This window comes from Anabrus simplex, chromosome 13, assembly GCF_040414725.1.
Source record: "Anabrus simplex isolate iqAnaSimp1 chromosome 13, ASM4041472v1, whole genome shotgun sequence".
Lineage (NCBI taxonomy): Eukaryota > Metazoa > Arthropoda > Insecta > Orthoptera > Tettigoniidae > Anabrus > Anabrus simplex.
In genome coordinates this window covers 36,885,293-36,908,990 of record NC_090277.1, presented here as the reverse complement: position 1 = coordinate 36,908,990, position 23,698 = coordinate 36,885,293, and the positions used below count along the sequence as shown (strand labels likewise).

The following is a 23,698-nucleotide window of genomic DNA, read 5'->3' as shown; positions in this document are numbered from 1 at the left end:
ACAGAATTATTTAGCAGCTTTGTAAATGAAATCTAACATCAATTCCCTCACATATGGGATACAATTAAATACATATATATATATATATATATATATATATATATATATAACTGCAGAACTATTGGGTGCCTTCAAAATTCACAGAGTTTAAGTGTGATCCCGGAATCACGGACAAGGATGAGACTTAAACCTGCAACTCCTAAACAGCGTATGTACTACTGCACATTCTAACAAGACACATGACAATTCAACAAATAAGAACAACACTGTCATACAGTAAGACAACAAACTCAGTAGCATCTGCAAATAATTACAAGTGAGGGTAAATAAAAACACTTCACTCTTGTTGTAGCCTTCATAAGGGATGGAATTCTCCCATTTACTATTGCTGTGCTGTGCCAGCGACCTATTTGTGCCAAGGGCGTTGAGGCAAGGTCGTTTCATTTCCAGCCATATACAAAGTTAACGTCAACAGACCCTTCTAACTTGGCCTGACTAACACACAATGGGCGACTGTCTCAGGGTAGTGGGACTTTAAGGCTTCTTGTCCACTTGAAGTGGAAACCTGCGAACTGCGAATTTAGACGAATCTGTGCAAAGTCTGTTCGTCCGAAATCGTGTGTACGCTATCGTCCTTTGGCTGCATATTGGGCCAACTTATTTAGTACGTGTATGTGTGAGATGATGGCTTCTCCTGAAGATATGTGCTCTGTATGTATTAGATATACCTCTGCTAGCAAGAAGATCTCGGAAAAGGAGACGGGAGCTGGTAAATGTTATCGAAAAGACAAATGTTTGGTGAATATTCACATATATGGGCTGATCTGGAAAAGGACGAAGGACAGTACTGCGGTTATGTTTGCATGACATGTGAAACATTTTGACACATTTTACAAAAAATAAAATACTAGTTAAAGATGTATAGTAACTTTTGAGAAACTTTTTCACCTGAAAAACTTCTAGCTGTAACTTTGAGGTAAGGAATGTTCGTTGTGAAAGAAACAGGAGGCTGGAGAATTTCTTGCCTTCTGCTTATTTTCTCCAATTTTATCATTCATTTCCTAATTCCCCACCAGGCAAAGGCAATATCTTATTCCAGAGTATGTTTTGTACCAGCGAGAGGTTAGTTCGATTGGCCACAGCACTTGGGAATATGAGTGGAGTTTCATTGTCAAGTCTCAAAAAGATAACATTTATCTGATATGAGAAACTTCATCTTTATTTACTATAATTTGTATAGTGGAGGCAATGATTTATTTTGTATACGACATAGGTATGAATTAATCGGACGGGAAAATATAAATATTGATAGAGTTCGTTAATGAAACTTACACATTGAACATGTGTTGTAAAGTATCTTCAGATATAAGAATCAAGTAAAGTGGTATAAAATGAACTTACCTACATACATACATTTTTATTATAGACTGTTATGCCTTTCAGCATTCAGTCTGCAAGCCTCTGTGAATTTACACTGACTGACAGAGCAAATGCAACACCAAGAAGGAGTGATCAGAACTTTATGCCAATTGCAGGGTAGACTGACATCACTGAGGTATGCTCATGATGTGAAATGCGCCGCTGTGCTGCGCACGTAGCGAACGATAAATGGGACACGGCGTTGGCGAATGGCCCACTTCGTACCGTGATTTCTCAGCCGACAGTCATTGTAGAACGTGTTGTCGTGTGCCACAGGACACGTGTATAGCTAAGAATGCCAGGCTGCCATCAACGGAGGCATTTCCAGCAGACAGACGACTTTACGAGGGGTATGGTGATCGGGCTGAGAAGGGCAGGTTGGTCGCTTCGTCAAATCGCAGCCGATACCTATAGGGATGTGTCCACGGTGCAGCGCCTGTGGCGAAGATGGTTGGCGCAGGGACATGTGGCACGTGCGAGGGGTCCAGGCGCAGCCCGAGTGACGTCAGCACGCGAGGATCGGCACATCCGCCGCCAAGCGGTGGCAGCCGCACACGCCACGTCAACCGCCATTCTTCAGCATGTGCAAGACACCCTGGCTGTTCCAATATCGACCAGAACAATTTCCCGTCGATTGGTTGAAGGAGGCCTGCACTTCCGGCGCCCGCTCAGAAGACTACCATTGACTCCACAGCATAGACGTGCACGCCTGGCATGGTGCCGGGCTAGAGCGACTTGGATGAGGGAATGGCGGAACGTCGTGTTCTCCGATGAGTCACGCTTCTGTTCTGTCAGTGATAGTCACCGCAGATGAGTGTGGCGTCGGCGTGGAGAAAGGTCAAATCCGGCAGTAACTGTGGAGCACCCTACCGCTAGACAACGCGGCATCATGGTTTGGGGCGCTATTGCGTATGATTCCACGTCACCTCTAGTGCGTATTCAAGGCACGTTAAATGCCCACCGCTACGTGCAGCATGTGCTGCGGCCGGTGGCACTCCCGTACCATCCGGGGCTGCCCAATGCTCTGTTTCAGCAGGATAATGCCCGCCCACACACTGCTCGCATCTCCCAACAGGCTCTACGAGGTGTACAGATGCTTCCATGGCCAGCGTACTCTCCGGATCTCTCACCAATCGAACACGTGTGGGATCTCATTGGACGCCGTTTGCAAACTCTGCCCCAGCCTCGTACGGATGACCAACTGTGGCAAATGGTTGACAGAGAATGGAGAACCATCCCTCAGGACACCATCCACACTCTTATTGACTCTGTACCTCGACGTGTTTCTGCGTGCATCGCCGCTCGTGGTGGTCCTACATCCTACTGAGTCGATGCCGTGCACATTGTATAACCTGCATATCGGTTTGAAATAAACATCAATTATTCATCCGTGCCGTCTCTGTTTTTTCCCCAACATTCATCCCTTTCGAACCACTCCTCCTTGGTGTTGCATTGTCACTGTCAGTCAGTGTACTAAACATTACCACAATGCTCTATTTGCGACTAGTGTTGTGGCCTCATTTGGTTCTATACCTCTTATCTTTAAATCATTAGAAACCGAGTCTAACCATCGTCGTCTTGGTCTACCTCTACTTCTCTTACCCTCCATAACAGAGTCCATTACTGGGCTCGATAGTTGCAGTCGCTTAAGTGCGTCCAGTATTCGGGAGATAGTAGGTTTGAACCCCACTCTCGGCAGCCCTGAAAATGGTTTTCCGTGGTTTCCCATTTTCACACCAGGCAAATGCTGGGGCTGTATCTTCATTAAGGCCACGGCCGCTTCCTTCCCAGTCCCATCATCGCCATAAGACCTATTTGTGTTGGTGCGACGTAAAGCAACTAGCAAAAAAAAAAAACCAGAGTCCATTATTCTCCTAGGTAACATATTCTCCCCCATTCGCCTCACATGACCCTACCACCGAAGCCGGTTTATGCATACAGCTTCATCCATCAAGTTCATTCCTAAATTAGCCTTTATCTCCTCATTCCAAGTACCCTCCTGCCATTTTTTCCACCTGTTTGTACCAGCAATCATTCTCGCTACTTTCATGTCTGTTACTTCTAACTTATGAATAAGATATCCTGAGTCCACCCAGCTTTTTCTCCCGTAAAGCAAGGTTGGTCTCAAAACAGACCGATGTAAAGATAGTTTCATCTGGGAGCTGACTTCCTTCTTACAGAATACTGTTGATCGCAACTGCGAGCTCACTGTATTACCTTTACGTCACCTTGATTCAATCTCACTTACTATATTACAATCCTGGGAGAACACACAGCCTAAATACTTGAAGATATCTACCTGTTCTAGCTTTGTATCACCAAGCTGACATTCAATTGTGTTGAATTTCTTACCTACTGACATCAATTTGGTCTTTGAGAGGCTAATTTTCATACCATACTCATTGCACCTATTTTCAAGTTCCAAGATATTAGACTGCAGGCTTTCAGCACAATCTGCCATTAAGACCAAGTCGTCAGCATAGGCCAGACCACTTAACATTTCCACCTAACTGAATCCCTCCCTGCCATTTTATACCTTTCAGCAGATGATCCATGTATACTACAAACAGCAAAGGTGAAAGATTACAGCCTTGTCTAACCCCTGTAAGTACCCTGAACCAAGAACTCATTCTACCATCAATTCTCACTGAAGTCCAATTGTCAACATAAATGCCTTTGATTTTAATAATCTACCTTTAATTCCATAGTCCCCCAGTATGGCAAACATCTTTTCCCTCAGTGCCCTGTCATATGCTTTCTCTAGATCTACGAAACATAAACAACTGCCTATTCCTCTCGTAGCATTTTTCAATTACCTGGCACATACTGGAAATCTGATCCTGACAGCCTCTCTGGTCTCAATCCACACTGGTTTTCATCCAACTTCCTCTCAACGACTGATTGCACCCTCCCTTCCAAGATGCCAGTAAATACTTTGCCAGGTATACTAATCAATGAGATACCTCGATAGTTGTTGCAATCCTTCCCGTTCCCTTGCTTGAAGATAGGTGCAATTGCTGCCTCTGTCCAATCTGAAGGTATCTTACCAACACTCCATGCTAATCTCACTACTCTATGAAGCCATTTCATGCCTGCCTTCACACTATACTTCACCATTTCAGGTCGAATTTCATCTATTCCTGCTGCTTTATGACAGTGAAGTTTACTTACCATCCTTTCCACTTCCTCAAGCATAATTTCACCAACATCATTTTCCTCCTCCCCATGAGCTTGGCTGTTCGCAACACCACCAGGATGATTTCCTTTTACATTGAGATGTTAAAAATATTCCCTCCACCTCCCCAGTGATTCCCTGGGATCTATTATGAGTTCACCTGAATTACTCAAAACACTGTTTATTTCCTTTTTCCCTCCCTTCCTAAGATTCTTGATTACTGTCCAGAAACGTTTCCCTGCTGCCTGACGTAGCCTTTCCAGATTATAACTAAAATCTTCCCACGACTTCTTTTTGGATTCAACAACTACTTGTTTTGCTCTGTTTCTTTCATCTACGTACAAATCCCTGTCTGCCAACCATTCACTTTCTATATCCTGAACCTGCTTACTGTCTACTATTTGGAACTTCTCACTAATCATATCCATGTACATCTGTCTAATTTCCTCGTCCTGGAGATTTTCTACCCTTATTCGTTTGCAGACAGATTTCACTTTCTCTACCCTAGGCCTAGAGATACTTAGTTCACTACAGATCAGATAGTGGTGTGTGTCATCAAAAAATCCCTGGTAAACTCATACATTCCTAACAGATTTCCTGAATTCGAAGTCGGTTAAGATATAGTCTATTATGGATATGGTACCCCTAGCCTCCTAGCTGTAGTGGTGAATACGCTTGAAAAATGTATTCGTAACTGCTAAACCCATACTAGCACAGAAGTCCAGCAAACGCTTCCCATTCCCATTAGCTTCCACATCTTCCCCACATTTACCAATCACCCTTTAGTAACCTTCAGTTCTATTCCCAACACTTGCATTGATATTGCCCATTAGCACTTTTCTATCCTTGCTATTGACCCTGACCACGACGCCACTCAATGTTTCATAAAACTTGTGAACTTCATCCTCATCTGCACCCTCACATGGTGAATACACGGAGACAATTCTAGTCGTAATTCCTCCAACTGACAAATCTACCCACATCATTTGCTCATTTATGTGCCTAACAGAAACTATGTTGCGTGCACTGGTATTCCTGATAAAGAGCCCTATCCCAGACTCTGCCCTTCCCTTTCTAACTCCCGTCAAGTACACTTTATAATCTCCTATCTCTTCCTCGTTAGTCTCCCCTTACCTGAATATCACTTACTCCTAGCACATCCTGATGCATCCTCTTTGCTGACTCAGCCAGTTCTACTTTCTTTCTTCCATAAGTCCCATTAATGTTGATAGCTCCCCATTGAATTCCATTTTGTTCGCCAAGTTGTTTCCAAGGAGTCCCTCGCCTGTCAAATGAGAGTGGGACTCCGTTACTCCCATAGGTCCGAGGCTTGCTTAAAATGTTCTTGAGCTCGGTAAATTCATGAAGCAGGATGCTACCCTACTTGCACATAGTCTAAGTGACGATCTCTCCTCTAACGGTTTATGGACCACCGGTGGATTGTATAGTCTTAGCCGCCTGAGCACAACAAGAGCTATGACCCAGAATATGTCCGAGATGCCCACTCCCATTCCATAGCAACTGGTATCCTGACTCTCAGGACCACTTACTAGGCCACTCAGCCGTTGCCCATGGTTCACGAACTAGGACGTGACTACAGTAACCCGCAAAAATTAAATTTACCTGGAGCACCCATTTCTTTTGCCACCTCACTCCATAACAACTTCTACACATTGCGTGTGTGGTAATTATTCTCTCGCTGGTCCCACAAATACTTCCCTTCTTGTACCAAAAGTATCAGCTTTTCAGCATTGATGACCCTCTGTGGGTGGGGGACGAAGAGTACACACACGGTACCCCTGCTTGTCATTAGAGGCAACTAAAAGGGGCCCCAGGGGATCTCACCTTCAGAGCGTAGTTTGGTGACCGCGGGGCCCTTAGTTGAGTCCTGACAATGCTTCCACTTACATGTACCAGGCTTCTCACTTTCATCTATCCTGTCCGACCTCCCTTGGTATTAGAGCATTCGAGTCTTTCCTTTTCACACCCTTCATGGTCCTTGCCTTTCTTCATCTGTTACTTCATTTTTTGAAGTGATGGATCCCTTCTTTTTCGTCTTCTTTTTCTTTCTGTTTGCACCCTGTGGTGGGGGACGCAGACAAATAATACACTCACTGTATTCCCTGCCTGTTGTAAGAGGTGACTAAAAGGGGCGACCAAGGGGTTATTATATAAGAACCATGGAACTACTTGTGATTAGTACCATCACGCCGGGAACACCATGGGTCACCTTTACTTGTGAGTAGTACACCACTATGTTAGGTACGCAATAGGTTTGTGATTAGTAGCAGCAAAGATTGGTTCACTGTGGGTTTTCCAGTACCTGTGATTAATACTGTTGCAAGAAACACCATGGGTCTGGGCATTGCCAGTGATTAGTACCACTGTATGAGTGACACTGTGGGTCTGCACTAAATGAGGAACTCCACAGGAATACCGGTGCTTCTGATTAGTACACCTAGCTGAGGAACACCATGGGTTTGCGTTGCCTTTGTGTGGCACCATTATGTGAGAAACGCCATAGGCCTGTGTTACCTGTACGACGTACAATACTTGTGAGTCATACCACAATGTGTGGAATACCATGAGTCTATGCTATGGAACATGACAAATACCATGGTTCTACTTTACTAGCGATAAGTACCATTAAGAGGTTCCGTTGACCTAGATTTTGGTCCCCTTCTGACAGCAAGCATCCTCAATTCAGGATTGTTCTTTAGAAGCAGTCCCTTGGTCAGTAATACTATTATTTATGATAGTTTCTGGGTCGGATCCACTGATTGTCTTAAATTCATATCCATCCATTCATTCTTCATCACATTGTAAATTCTGGTGAGTGGGTGATTTTTAACTTTTAAATTGTAATTACATTTCATACCATTAGGAGCTGATGACCTAGATGAGAGGCCCCTTTAAACAACAAGCATCATCTTCATCATCATCATCAGCAGCAGCATTGACGATAAAACGCACTTCATCGACCAAAGAATCCTAATCAGTCTGGATGGTTTGCAGTTCTCAGGTATTCGTACATTCACTGACGAACAATGCTGGCTCCAATGGAGGCAGTCTCACTTGAATTCAGCAGTTTGGATCGTTCGGCCTTTTTTGTGCATGTTCGTGCGAGTTCGTCATCGCAGCTTTTCGCAGGTTTCCACTTCCAGTGGACGAGAACCCTAACATTCCGCTTCTCTCATGGTGGGCATTCCTTCAGCTCCCTGGGCCTGTTCATAATACATACGGAGATCATTCTATTCTGATTCACATGAAGGCATGCGTGTCTGACCTCATATCAGGTCAATTTCATCCTCTGCAAACTCTTCCATATATCATCTCTCAATCAAAATCTATGGAGTATCATCTGTCCATTGTATCTCATTGTCCCTGATTCAAATCGAGTGCACAATTGTAAAAATGCCCCGCCTGCAAAATTCATTAACCCTGATTGTTTCAATGTTGATGTACTCGACTGCTTTGCCCCTTCCTGTGAAATTCATGCACACAGATAAACATGCAAATCCTGACTTTAACTAGGTCAGCAAGTCAAAATGAGTTCCCTCTCAACACTATAAGGCAGTGGATCCTTATGTTTCAAAGACTCTGGTTTTTAACTAACTGCGTTATCACATACAAAGGAATAAAATGAAACATTTACATGACAGATTTTACCTATCTCAGTTGTTACCCATAATAAAGAAAGCTAAAATACTGGCTACACATGCATTAGTCCTGGTATTTACATTTGATTGCCAAAAGGGCTTAAATAAAGATTAAAATGAAATTGAAAATAAAATATCTGCGAAAATCGCTGTCCCTAACTCATGCCAAAAGAAACCTATTCAGCTTATATTAATATAGTAGACCTCATGATCCATCCACCGCAGACTCTGTAGTTGTATTTAGCCCATCATCGGGCTGTCGTCATCCTGGGTTGACAGTTCTGGACTCAGCTCCTGGAATGGCTTCATCATGATGCCGTCTTCTTGGGATTAAATGTTGGAAGGTCTCGTGCTATTTACAGCTGTTTTATTTTCCATGGTACTAACTGCAATCAAACACGTATTCAGTTGTCTGCGATGCACTCCAAATTCTCCTACTCTCTTATTTACTTTAGGGCATAAATCTGCGTTCTTATCAAGCCAGATGTACTTATTGAATTCCTAAAGCTAATCTCATGCGAACTCCTGTTATAAATTTAACTTTGTGTTTAGTCAGTGATTATCGCCTCACTAGTCAAAATGTACTTGGCCAATGCCTCGTGCTCAACTGTACACGAATGCTTTTTAGAAGTTTGACTTTATGTTTAGGCAAAGGTTATGGCCTAGCTAGCTGGAAATGTACATGGTTAACGACCTGTACTCAATCACACATAATACATAGTTAGAAGTCTGTAAATCTTCACGTTCTAGTTCAGGTTCTAGCTATAATCCTATCTTGAATTGCACACAGTTTGCCTATACAGCTTCTATGATGAAGTATTCGTTCAGTGGCAAGTTCACAGCGCAGTCATCAGCCGGACCGACATACTCACTACCGCGCTGGAGAAAATGTTAGAATGGAATACTGGGTCTCTTCACGTCTCTCACTGTTTATAAGAAACAGTAGGTGACACCAGGCCCTGAGCTTTACAAAGTTACACACTTCAGATCAAAGTGAAGTGAGTAGCTATGTTCCCATCGTTTCCGCCCAAATGTTGTATTTCACGAACCTGCTACGAAGGCGCAGCAGGGGGAGAGGTGATACTACCACGTGGTGCGTCCCAGGTGGCGGATAGGGGGGTCCTAACCGGCTTGCCGGCGGACTTGAGGGAAATAAAATACCCCTCGCGGACCGAACACACTACCCCCTGCGGGTGGGGGACGCACATGTAGAACACACACGCGGTACCCCCTGCCTGTCGTATGAGTCGACTAAAAGGGGCGACCTAGGCGCGGAGATGGATTGCGGTTTGGTATAATGTCTTGGACCTCCTGTGGATGGGAGGGGTTGAGTACATTCACAGGTAATCCCTGCCTATCGTAGAAGGCGACTTAAAGGGTCATGTGGCCATGTTCCCCTCTTTATTTTTTATTATTTTTCCGAGGGTCAGATGTAGACCATTTCTAAATTTTGATGTGCATGCTGCCCGGAGATGGGCCTCTTACGTGTGCGATTACGCCCAAAAGCCCGCAACTGTCCACCCAGGACCATTGCGTGGTGGGAGTGCCATGTACCTTGGCAGTAGTATCCGCCTGACAACACAGGTCCCCGCATAGCCGAATGCCAGAAGGACATATTATTATTAATTATTTTTTTATTTTTTTCTCTATTTAGTACTCTGTACATGCTATGGGGTACATGCTATTGCGGGTGACTGGAGGAAGGGAGTCCTAGTGCTCATTGCCTCAGTCATCCCGTATTAGGCATCGTCCAACATCGGACTCCGGGCAGTACCTGCTACGACCAGGTGGGTATTGCCTTGGCTGCTTGGTTCGGAGTGGGTGGCATTCGGGGAGGAAGCTATCGGGCATGGCTTCCAAACGAAGTCGGCTCTCTCAAGGTGGTCCCGCACCTAAGTCTTTAACTTTTGCTTCCCTGAGAGGTTCAACTCCCTAGGAACATGCGCAGCGTGAAGGAATGGGATCCAGCTTCCCTAGGTTTCTGGTCGCTACCAGAACCGATGGGCACGATTTTAAGCTGGTGAAGTCGATCCTTTTTAGTAGGCACATCGAAGGCGTCTACGGCGAACTGGAGGAACTTAAAAAAATGCGCAACGGTAGTTTGCTTCTAAAGCCTCGTACAGCATTGCAAGCTGATCAGTTGCTTAAGTGCGAGCACTTTGGCGAAATCCCCGTCAAAGTGGAGGAGCATAAGTCCTTGAACCTGGTTCGCGGAGTCATCTTTCACCGCGACCTTATTTTGAACACTGACGATGAGTTGATGGAAGACATGAAGAACCGTGGCGTGACACACGTCCAGCGCATTACGTGCAAGGTCAACGGTGAAGACGTTGCCACTGGTACCTTCATTGTCTCTTTCAAGTTGTCAGTGTTACCAGAGAAAGTCAAGGTAACAACTTATCGTTGCGATGTGAGGCCGTACATCCCGTCTCCTATGCGATGCTATCAATGCCAGCGATTCGGACATATGGTATCTCGCTGTTCGAATCAGGCTGTATGTGGTACATGTGGACGAGTAGCTCACGGCGCGGAGGAGTGCACAACTCCATACAAGTGCACTAACTGCTCCGGTTTTCATTCTCCTCGGGATCGGAATTGTCCGACATACCTGAGTGAGAAAAAGATCCAGGAGATCAAGACCCTGGCTGGTCTTTCCTACCAGGAAGGGCACAGTAAGTTTAATTCTACGAATACACCTGCCCGTACACTTGACTATAGCTTGATAGCTCAGAGTCTTCCAGGTTCGTCATTTACAACCGCGACATCTGTCCAGACCGCTGCGCCCAAGGCGACTGTTGCTGTCCCCAGCAACGTCGCAACTAGTCAAAGCTCGAAGGGGGGACTACCCCGCCTTCGACCAACCAGAAGTCTGTGCAGGCTGGTAGTTCCCAGCCGGCACAGCAAAGGGGGAAGACTAAGTCTCCCCCCCTAGGAGGTCAACGAAAGTCGTGCCCCAGCCGGCTGAGGCAGCATCGTCGACCAGGGCTGGGAAATCATCTCCCAGCCCGTCTAAACTCGAAAAAAAGAAGGGGAAGAAGAGCGCCTGTGCTGAGCGCTCTCGGCCTTCCCCTGCGAAGGAGAAGTCATGCCCCCCATCTGGGGGGTATGAGTCTGCGCCAGGAGGCACTCCTGCTCTCAAACCTGCTCGCTCTCCTCGTAGGGGAACTACTCGCCCCCGACAAGCGTCGAAGTTCTGGGCGGCACCCCTGCCTTTGATGATGGGATGGATGTCGCGCTGTCCTGTACATGTACGGATGTAGAAGTAGATAGTGTTTAGGCTTACGAGCATTTTGTCGCTCATAACCTAACACTCCTTTTATAGTCCACACTATGGCACTGTTACAGCGGAATTGTAACGGTTATGACAGGCATCTTGCTGAGTTACGTCAGCTCATTAGTGAGTACGCAGCGAGTATAGTTTGTATTCAGGAGACCAACTTCAGACCTGATCATCATACTATCTTGAGAAATTTCAGACTATACTCGACAGAACGGTACTACGCACACCGGGCTTCCGGTGCTGTTGACATTTTTGTACGTTCTGATACTTACAGCGAAGAGGTTCCATTAAGAACTCCCCTCGAGGCTGTAGCTGTTCGCGTTCCGCTGCCTGTCATAACAACAGTGTGTAATGTTTATTTTCCACCAGGTCAAGCTCTTTACATAACTGATGTCACTGATCTTATAGATCAGCTTCCACCTCCCTTCCTCTTATTGGGCGATTTTAACGCCCATCATCCCATATGGGGCTCTGAGACGCCTTGCCCCAGGGGGAGAGAGCTGGAAACATTAGTAACAGAGCTGGATTTATGTATTTTGAACACGGGGGAACCAACTCACTTTAGTGTGCGTTACGGTACATATTCTCGCATAGACATAAGTCTATGCAGCCGAACGTTGGTTCCACTGTTTCGGTGGCATACACACGATGATCTCTGACAGTGACCATTTTCCCATCATCCTTACTTTGTTGAAACATAAATCCATCGAGGCTCCCCCTCGATGGATACTTAAACATGCTGATTGGCCAAAGTACATATCACTAGCTGTCTTTAATTACGATATCAGGCGGAGAGTCGGCGAGGAAATAACTTACGTCACCCAAGTTATTCTTGCTGCTGCTGAGGAGTCCATTCCATTCTTCCCGGGGACTCCTCGTCGAAAACTCCTTCCTTGGTGGAACGATGAAGTAGCAGCAGCCATCAAAGAACGCCGCCGTGCTCATAAACGTTACCGTCGACAGCCTACTGTGGTCAACTTGGTAACATTTAAGAAACTCCGCGCTAAGGCGCGAGTTCTTATTCGACAAAGTAAGAAGGCTTCATGGGAGAGATATGTGTCCTCCATGACGTCACATACTCCATCATCTTAAGTGTGGACGAAACTTCGACGAATTTCGGGTATTCAAGGATCATCTGCTGTACCGGGAATTTCCATTGCAGGCAGTGTCGCCACTGATCCCCTCGCGATTGCTAACCATCTCGGTAGTCATTTCGCGGATGTCTCTGGCTCCGGGAATTACTATCCTGATTTCTTCCCTCTGAAGCGGAAGGCAGAACGTTGGCACCTTAGTTTTGCCACCTAGAGGCGCGCGGCTGTGAGCTTGCATCCGGGAGATCGTGGGTTCGAGCCCCACTGTCGGCAGCCCTGAAGATCGTTTTCCGTGGTTTCCCATTTTCACACCAGGCAAATGCTGGGGCTGTACCTTAATTAAGGTCACAGCCGTTTCCTTCCAACTCCTAGGCCTTTCCTATCCCATCGTTGCCATAAGACCTATCTGTGTCGGTGTGACGTAAAGCAACTAGCAGGAAAAAAAGTTTTGCCACCCAAGCTTCAGAGGACTACAACGTGCCCTTTACGGAGTGGGAACTCCGCAGTGCCTTAGCGCTTTGCAAGGTCACGTCTCCTGGACCGGACAACATCCATAACCAGATGTTGAAACACCTTAGTGATGATAGTTTACTATATCTCCTTCGTGTGTTCAACCGAATCTGGATAGAGGGTGATTTTCCGTCTGAGTGGCGAGAGGGCATATTCATCCCTGTCCTCAAGCCTGACAAAGGTCCTAAGTATGCAGGAAGTTACAGACCAATTTGTTTTACAAACTGCCTGTGTAAGCTATTTGGGAGGATGGTAAATCGCAGACTCGTGTGGCGTCTGGAGAAACAAGGACTCTTGTCCAAGTACCAATGTGGTTTTCGAGCGCTAGATCCACTTGGTACGCCTGTAGAGCTCTATCCAGGATGCGTTTCTCTGCAAACAGCACTTATAGCTGTCTTCTTTGACTTGGAGAAGGCCTACGACACCACCTGGCGATATGGCATCCTTTCAGCCCTGCATCAATGGAGATTCCGAGGTAACTTACCGGTATTTATTGCAAATTTTTTGTCCCTCCGTCTATTCTGTGTCCGAGTAGGGACGACATATTCCCAATACCACGTTCAAGAAAATGGAGCCCCACAGGGATCGGTTCTTAGTGTCACTTTGTTCGTGATTGCCATAAACGGTATTGTCGCTGCTGCTGGTCTAGCCGTAATACCGTTCCTATATGTGGACGATTTTGCTCTGCACTATAGCTCGTGCAGTATGGCAGTCGCAGAGCGACAGTTACAGCAAGCTATTAGGAGGGTAGAGCAGTGGACCTTAGAACATGGCTTTCGTTTTTCCACCACAAAGACCTGTGTTGTCCACTTTTGTCGCCAACGTTCTCTTCACCCTCCTCCTGAACTTTATTTAGGAAATGTAGCTATCCCTGTAGCTGACACTTACCGATTTCTTGGGATCTTTTCGATAATAAATTATCGTGGGAGCCACATGTGCGGCAGTTGAAAGTGCAATGTGCTAAGAAGCTTAATATCATGAAGTTTCTTAGCAGCACTTCTTGGGGGGCTGACCGCGCGGTGCTCCTACGATTCTATAGGGCACATATTTTATCTCGCCTAGACTACGGCAGTGCATCATATTGCTCAGCAAGACCAAGCGTTCTTGCGTAGCTAAACAGCATTCACCACAGCGGGGTTCGGTTAGCGACGGGAGCTTTTCGTACAAGCCCCATAGCTAGCCTGCTCGCTGAGTCTGTTGTGCCGCCTTTACACCTGAGGCGCCAGCAACTGCTTCTTACCTATGCTGCTAATTTGCGACAGATGCCACTTCATCCAAGCTATTCTAGCATTTTCAACAATGGCAAGCGTTTGCTGTACGCCGCTCGTCCCCGAGCAACGCAGCCGTTTGGAATACGTTTAGATAGCAGTTACAGATTGTTTGACGTACCTTCGGTTCCTTGCCTTGTCAGACAACCAAGTGGGGTACCTCCGTGGGTAGTACGGCGACCTGAAATAATCCTGGACCTACACACTGGCCCGAGGAAAACACGGACCCTTCAATTTATCGGAGGCTCTTCCTGTCAGTCGTTGGCCGCTATCCAGGCTCAGTCGTCGTCTACACGGATGGTTCAAGGACGGACACGAAGGTGGGCTGTGCGTTCGTTGTCGACAATGATAGGATTCTTTTCGCTCTCCCGGAAACCTGTAGTGTGTACACAGCAGAGCTCTATGCTATCTGTAGAGCTTTGCAGTACGCACTGTACAATGAACGCCGTCACTTTCTTGTGTGTACTGACTCCTTGAGTTCACTCCAGTCTATTGATACCTGTTTCCCTCAGCACCCTCTGGTGCAGCGGATCCAGGACCTGCTGGCCGGGTGTTCGGATGCCGGCACCAGAATTACGTTTCTGTGGCTCTCAAGCCACATGGGCATCGAGGGAAATGAGTTAGCAGATCGGGCTGCCAAGGAGGCAGTTACACTGCCCCTGTTGCCTTTCAAGATTCCAGCAAGTGATATTCACTCTCAGCTGAGACATCTGGTCATGTCTCATTGGGAGATGGAGTGGCAGGCCATTCCACTTCCCAATAAGCTGAGAGCGATAAAAGGAACAACGAAGGTATGGAGGACTTCACTTTGGGCTTTGCGAAGGGGAGCCGTGGTAGTATGTCATCTTCGGATCGGCCACGGTGTCATAACTCACTCGCATCTTTTGAAAGGAGAACCCGCTCCGGTGTGTACCTGCGGCGACCATCTTACCGTGGTACACATCCTTACGGAGTGTATGGACCTGGTCGATCATCGCCGTAGTCTTAACCTTCCGGATACCATCTCCCTTACCTTGCAAGATGATGAGCAGTCAGCAGACCTCGTAATCCGCTTTATGAGGGATAGTGGTCTGTTTTACCGTGTCTAGCGATGTCCTTTGTCTTCGTGTATTTGTTTCAATTGCGCTTTTAACCTATTGACTTCATTTTAGTTTGTGTTGCGTATTTTAATGTGTTATTTTAACGTCTAATGTAAATGAAGTATATATATATGCACCACCAGGCAATGCCTTATTCCTTTTCTCCCTGTATTTTCTCTTATTTTATTAGAAATAAAGCATTGCGAATTAGATCCACTGCTGTTTTAATCTTATACTCATTTTTTCATCACCATATTTTTTAACTCTTGTCAGTGGATACATTTAAAAAAATTTGAATATCATGTATCATGTCGTCCATCATATTCCATTAGGGGCCGATGACCTTCGATGTTAGGCCCCTTAAAACAACAAGCATCATCATCAAATGTTGTATTATGAAAAACATGGCTTAATACCATCTCAAAACACTTCATGTCTTTCAGTAAATTATGAGGAATGTAACTGTGGTTATCATTTCTCTAACATCTTTCCAGGAGAGTAGATGTGGCCTGATTTCCAAAAATGTCAAGCCTGAATCTTGCAGCTTTAATTTTTAGTAATTTCGTAAATGTAATTCCCCAGACAGAACCTGAGTATCTCCATCGTTTCACCACTATACCGTCTCGCTCACACTCTGGGCCACACCTTATCACTGCAGGCTTCATGCACCCAAAAATGCTCAGCTTGGCTTCCTGCCAATTGTGACTTTGATGCTCTGACGCTATGTCACAGTCACAAATATCAATTTCTCTTTTCATGAACGATATGGTTCAATATAATTGCACTTTCATACTCTTAAAAACTAATTGGAGGCACTGAAAGGAGTACAAAAGAACAGACCCAGGAAATTCAGGAAACAAACCAGGAGAGGAAGGAAATTTAAGTTACCCAATTGCAACAGTCAGTTTTTAGGGAGGGAGGGGTTCGGAGATTGCTCTTGGTAAACTATCAAAGAGTAGTAAATTAGCAATTAAATTTCAGTATATTGATAGAATCTGATGAGAGTAACATGAAAAGGACTGGAATCGTAGATTGCAGTTGAGTGAAGGGGTGGTAATAGGTAAATATTTCCAGAAGTGCTGTCACAGAGATTGAGGATATAAAATATTGGAATGGGATGTTTGTTTTTGTGAAGGAAACTTACTGCTGACATTAATGGTTTACTGGTGAATGAGATGATATTTAAGGATGAAATTAGTTGTTGATAATATGAAGCAGGTGGGAATTGTAGGAACATATAGGCATTGAAGGGAGGAAAGATACACGGAAATGTTTCCAGAAACTAATAGATTATACTCATCAAAACAATAATAATGTTACTATATTAAATGCAGGAGACCTAATTTGCTTGAAATTGAGTGGAAAGTAGTTGTTGGTGATGTTACGTAAGTATGGTTTGTCCTTTATGTGAATATGCAAACAGTGTTTGGGATTCTCATCAGGAATACCTAATAAAAGAAATAGATGGTGTGCAGAGGAAAGCGGCAAGATTTGTAACTGGATTTCAGGAGAAAAAGTAATATACCTGAAAAATTAGATAACCATTATGGGATGCTTTAAAGAAGAGAAGAGAGAGGACTAGTCTTAAAGAATTATATAGAGCCTATACAGGAGAATAGGTGGGGGGAGGTATATCCGAGAGAGTCTTCAGTTTAAGATAATTATGTCGGCATGGCTGACAACAATTATAAAACTACATGGGGTTTTAGCTCAAGCAATTGAGGCAAATTTTCAATGATTAGGAAAGGAGTGAAGATGCATAACAGGTTACCAGGATAAGGGTTTGGTTACTTTCCAGAATCTGTACAGATAATCGAAAAAAAGAATAAACTGCAACAGAGAAATAAAATTAAATATTTGAGGGCATCTGACCTGTGCATGTTATTTTGTATAAAGAATTTTTGTGAGTAAATTAATTCCAACTCTTTGTCTATGGAGATTGCACAGCTCCAGTTGGGTACTGCCCATAGGAGTGAAGTACAGTGACGTTTTTGAGGGTCGTGGGACCTGAACGGTAGCAGTAAAAGACTTTCCAGAACTCTGAAAAATAGGCTCTGGTAAGGGGACGGCAGGTCGTCATGCGTGATAGGTGCCAAAATAGGAAAAACATAATGTAATTTAAATTTTTGGGCCATTGTATAGTACTAGTTGATGCAATTCTACGTACTGTATTGTAACAGGAAATGCCCATACTTTAGGCTTGAAGAGCACAAAATGCTATGCAGGCGTGTTTTGCACATTAAATTGGAGTGGTACAGAGAATGAGAGGATTTGCTTTGAATGAAGTTCTAAATTTTTTTTAAACTGTTTTTTTTTTTGGTCAAAGTTCTTATCACCTCAGTACAGTAGAAGATGAATTGGGTGTGACCTTCCTCTGTTCTGTGGCTGGCTATGTCCCACATTGCCCTGCTATTCCTCCCGTCCTCACCATGGATCAGCTCTCGCACCATGGAACCATGTATACTCCGAGGGATGCTCTATAACCTCTATAGGTTCTAGTAATTCTTGAAGGTCTTGGTGGTCTAGGAGTTTGGTATGCCAAGATCTCTCACTTGGAAGAATAGCTTGAATATGCATATGTAAGCCATGGATGTGTAGTCTGACGTGTAATTTCTGAATTGAAGAAAGTAAATGCACTGATGCCATGTTGAAGATCATAATCAAAAATATATATATTTTCTTAAGGCAAGTAAACTGTTCACTTGAGAAAATAGAGAACTTAACTTTAATGCAGCCAAATGTTAATTGAATTGAACCCGCAAATAAACTAGTCACTTGAGAAAATGGATCAATTGACTTTCATGTGGCCGAATGTCAGGGGAATCAAATCCACAAATAAACTAGTCACTTGAAAAAATAAAGCAATTAACTTATATGCAGCTGAGTATTAATGGAATTGTACCCACAATCCTTGGGGCCCTTTGCACAGAAATAGTTCACTTAAGCTTTTAAGATTTGAAGAATATAGCACAATTATTTGAAGTGTTCTATGGCTTATAATTGTTTTACATGTATCTACAAAGTTTATCTAAGACTGTCCGGATGCTATGAATGGTAATTACTTCACTTGTGTAGAGGAAGTGAAATGCTTTGCGTGTGAAATCAGTTCCGTTCACATGCACTGTCATGTTCACGTTCAGGCACTAATATTAATACTGGTGACGCTTTATAACACATTGATAGTTAAAATTAGTTCTGTTCATGAATAGTCCTTTGTTTATTTAATGTTACCATGAAATTATAAGTGAATTCACACGTGAAGTTTTAATTCAGATTTCACTGAAAAATTCCAGTCCAAATGCACTGTTCAATGTTCAAAGTTTGCTATCAACAAAAATGTACCTATCATTTTCAGGTATTTAACACTTGGGAGAACCCAAGTCCTTATTCAATGCTCCAGATTCGAAGTTCGCTATTTGCAGAAATATTTCAATCACTTTGAGATATTAACCACCTGAGAAAATACAAGATTGAATAAACTGTTCCAGATTCTCACTATCTCCTGAAATACTTCTATTACTTTGAAGTATGTAACACTTGAGAAAATACAAGTGCTAACGCAGTCGATCAAAATGATAAGTTTGCTAGACTATTAAAATATTTCAATCACTTCTCACCATAATTTCATTGACTGTAGTCTTCTGTTCCATACTGTCACATCGTGATGCAGACATCCACCAGCCAACCATCCTGGTTTGACTGTGGGACAAGAATGTGTCGTATAGAATTTTTGCTCCCCTTTTATAGCAAAGTAGTGGAGATTGCAGCAATTACATTTCATTCATTATCTTCCTTAATCTGTTGTGGGTTTGAACGAGACTTGGTTGGTATTAGAGATACTAAAATGGTGTATACTGTGGTGTTATTATTATATTCCTGGTACAATTCCTAATCGAGTTATTTATGATAGAAGGTTTGGAATGTTTGCTGTTTGATGGAACATAGTCTTAGCGAGCTAGGGCTGGCTCCTACGTCACTTGCCCTATGTCACTCGTAGCATGCTCCCTCTGTTGCCAGATGCTACGTTGGTTCGCAGCGCATGTTTTAAGTTTGAAATACTTAACTCTAGTGCTGGACCAGCGTTCCGGGTACAGTACGAGATCATTATGTCTAAGTGCAGTATTTATTATGAGTAGAATTTTGTAAATAAGATGAATTTATTAAGAATGAGCTGTGTGTTTAATGTATGTATGTTCAGTCCATCAGCGATGCCACTGGTGGGATCCTCAACACCTGTGCCATCAGCTGTTATAGATGGGTTAGGCATCACTGAAGAGGCGTACTAGAGAAATGAGGAGTGAGGTAGTTTCCCATTTCTTTCCTCACCGAGCCAGAGTTGTTATTACATATCAGTCTGCCAAGCCCACTGAAGACCAACCGACTATGAGCAACATTTTCACACCATTCGTAGCAGGGACTGGCTGCATAAGGACTGGCATTACTAGCATCACTCATATCTCAGTCACTTTCATAATGTCAAAGTCAAGGATAAGACAGAGACAGATCTTTGAAAGTAACAAAATTGCTCTAGCCAGTACCAGAAGACATAATGCTCTGTAAACACTAGGTCCTGCCAGCAATGGCGGAGGTGTGTTTAATAGAAAAATTATTAATGTAAATTGTATACTGCTATATTTTAGGATATTTTCTTCTTTTTTAATTCAAAAATTAATGGTTGATAATAATAATGTACTTTTGGTTATCATTTGCCACTGACGTGGACGCCTTGTTTGTTTGTGAATGAAGTAATTTTAATTTGACCTACTTTGGATCACCTTTCATCAGCATGTAAATCTATGTTTTGATGTGTAATATGTGTAAAGTGTGTGGCCACTATTTGAAAACATTGTAGAGTGAACAGAGAGAAGAAGAGAGCCGTGCGTCCTGTTCTATAGGTATGTGTCCTCAGTAAGCCTGAGTTGTTGTGTGGAATACGCAAGTAGATAACAAATCTTAGTGATTTTAGTACCAATTCTTACTGTGGGTAAATATCATAACTTTGTAAAATATCCGAAAGTATGCATTCAAGACAACCTCATTTTTTGTGAATTATTCTGCCCATGGTGATGTTAGGCTGTTCAGATTTTTGTGACTGAGTTTCCTTGTAATTTTAAGTGAATAATTTTGGAATCTACACTGAGTTTGCTTTTGGATTCTGTATTTGAGCTTGCTGTCTTACTCATAAATGTGTCCTTTATTCTAGCCTTCCATTGGATGTAGGCGATTGTAGCTGCAATATATTGGAAAAAGGAAACGATCTGATGTGCGATTTGCCAGCTCATAATGTACGTGACATGCTGCTGTTTTCTCGGGAACAGCCAATGAATCCACCTGAAGAAGGCATACACAGTTGCAAAGAGTGTGGTAAGAAGTTTTCGCGGAAATCTTGGTTCGAAAGACACATGCTTGTTCATACTGATGAGCGCCCATATTGTTGTAACGTCTGTCGTAAGGGTTTCCGAAGTATGGGTCATTTAAATAAGCACCTGTTGATCCATACTGATGAACGCCCGTATTGTTGCAAAGTGTGTGGTAAGGGTTTTCGGCAGAAGGGCAATTTAAATACGCATATGATAACGCATACCGAAAATCGTTCCCGTTGTGTAGTTCGTCCGCACTTATGTGGGGAATGCGGTAAAAGCTTTAGGGAAAAAGCTAAACTCAAGGACCATCTCCTGATCCATGCTGGTATTTTTCCATATACTTGTGGGATGTGTGGTAAAAAATTTCGTGGAAAGTGCAATTTAAGAGCTCACCTCCTCGTCCACAGTGGCGAGCGGCCATTCTCCTGTGAAGAGTGCAGCAGAAGCTTTCGTCACAGCAGTACACTGCGCAGACACGTCCTCGCGCATAGTGCAGAGCTGCCATTTTGCTGTGACCTATGTAATAGGAGGTTTCGAACAAGGGTCGCGCTTACAAGACACCTTTGTACTCGGGATAGTCCACATGTTTGTAGCGAATGTGGTAGGAAGTTTAATCACAAGGCTACCCTTAAAAATCACATTGTAATACATAGTGGAGAGCGTCCGTACCAATGTGAGGATTGTGGTAGACTTTTCCGTCGTAACGGCAACCTTAATAGACACGCGCTTACCCATAGTAGACAAACGTCTCCCTAGTGGTGAGGATTGTGGTAAGACGTTTGTCAAAAGTTCACCCTTAAATCAAACGTGCTAACTCATAGCAAGGAATGCTGTCGGAGATTTCGTTATATGTGCACACTAAATAGACACCTGATCACTCAGTTCAGTGCAGAGTGATGGGCACGTCTGGGTAGAGAAAACGGATTTCGTCCGAATTGATATTATGAATATGTACTGTAATCTTGAAATACAACTAATCACTAATACTTGGAGTGTGCTGATATTAATGTACTGATTGTGGTAAAATGATTCGATATTAAATCACGGTTAAACAACTGTATACACATAATTAAGGCATTCACTCTTCTATCACGAATGCTGAGGTCACGTTTCCTTAAGTATAATTTGCAAAAACATATGTTCAACAATATTTGAAAGCGCCGACAATCGTAAAATAATGAGGTAGTAACTTTTATTTCAAGCACGATGACATCGACTGCAAATTTCAGTGCAATTCTGGAAGGATTCTCACATTTGCTTGACTAATCCCATCGATATTCAATTGATAAATGCTCAGCGATGGTCCAAATCTACGAACTTCCAGGTTCTGAAAAGAACCACACATCTTGTTCACTCTTTAACCGAGAGGCCGTTTCTGACAGTTTGGTCTCATCTTATTACTGTTACTTTCTTGCACCACCCGTGGGACACGTGTAGGGCAGTGTAGTGGTTAAACCTATGGATGTGAAGCAACGTAGACGACATTGTTAGAATCATCAATCGTATAAGAACTGGACAAGGCAGATGTGGTTATCTGTTGTGCAAATGGGGTTGGACTAGCTCTGCAGATTGTGATTGTGGTGTCTTCTCAGTCAATCCGCCACATTGTTGCTGACTGCCCAAATCGAGCTTTAAAAGGAACGCTAATGGACATTCACCGCACATCGCATGAAGCTGTTGATTGGGTCAAAATGCTAGATCTAGAGTTGTAGTATTGTACGGACTTATGACTATGCACATTTATCCTGAAGCTATATACATGCGTGTACATAGATTCATCACCTGATAAATAATAAAATAAGTAACTTTTAATAAGAAATGTAATTTCCGAACACACCTGTTCACGTATACAGGAAAATGCTTACTGTTGGTACGTATGAGATACGACCTTCAGTGAAAATGCAGGTCTTAAATACATCTTTTTTGTCATTCCGCGCTATGGCCAAACTGTTGATATAAGTGTGAAGATTGAAACCGAGGTTTCGTTTTGTCTCCTTTCCACCAACGTTTTGAGTTTGCCTATTACGGTGTAGAAAACTGTATTGTAATTTTCTTCTGCTTTTACGGTGTTCTCACTGTTTTTCATGTTTAACTCTGCGAGCGCATGTGAGCTCTGATTGTTACCGCTATCTACGGCTATAATGGGAACTATTTATCCCCTTTCTCCTTGAAGCTGCTCCGGCCAATCAGCGCTTGGTGTCAGCCATCTTGATGTAGACACTCTCTCTGGCGCGAGAGAGAGGGAAGCGAAGCGAGCAGTTGCTGCTTTGCAATCATGGCTAAAAGTCGTTGGCGTTCTGAACTCAAAGCAATGCTTTGGGATAGCATCATGGACGGTGGATAGTAAATCATAAGGATGTGGGGATGTGCTCCACACCCTCATCATATTTTCTTTATATTCTCAATTGGTAACCTCGTAGTGAGTGATTGTTTTTAATATGCTGCGAAGGAAGATCTTCAACTGGTAAAGTGCACATGGCCGAGCCATGTATAAATCATACTACTGATTGAGCAAGCAACCAACCTGTAAGTCAACCTTTGTTATTTTGGTATTTTCATCAGCGGTGAACTGTTCGTGTGATTTCTTCGGAGGAAACTTATTAATTATCAAAGTTGTGCGTTTTGATTATAATGATGTGGACCTTTTCATTGTTGGGTAAAATTATTGTGCTCTTCCAAAACAAAGTATCGGGTTGAAAAGACCTTGTTAATTCTGAGTACCTAGTGTATAACATTTCTCGTAATGGAATTTAAGTGTTACTTGGGGTAATTTCCAAAGAAAAACAGTGGTGTAAAATTTTTATTATTATTATTATTATTATTATTATTATTATTATTATTATTATTATTATTA

At 43.4% G+C, this 23,698-nt stretch overlaps 1 protein-coding gene across 3 annotated transcripts in view; it reads left to right on the top strand.

Moving 5' to 3' along the window:
- The window catches only part of LOC136884690 (gastrula zinc finger protein XlCGF57.1), a 66,501-nt gene extending 43,939 nt beyond the window's left edge, over nucleotides 1-22,562 (top strand). For all 3 annotated transcript variants that reach the window (XM_067156962.2, XM_067156960.2, XM_067156959.2), the window contains one exon: nucleotides 20,685-22,562. In XM_067156962.2, coding sequence (XP_067013063.2) covers nucleotides 20,685-21,600 — 916 coding nt within the window. In that variant the 3' untranslated portion in view covers nucleotides 21,601-22,562. The remainder of the gene's footprint in view (nucleotides 1-20,684) is intronic.
- Nucleotides 22,563-23,698: the final 1,136 nt, after the last annotated feature.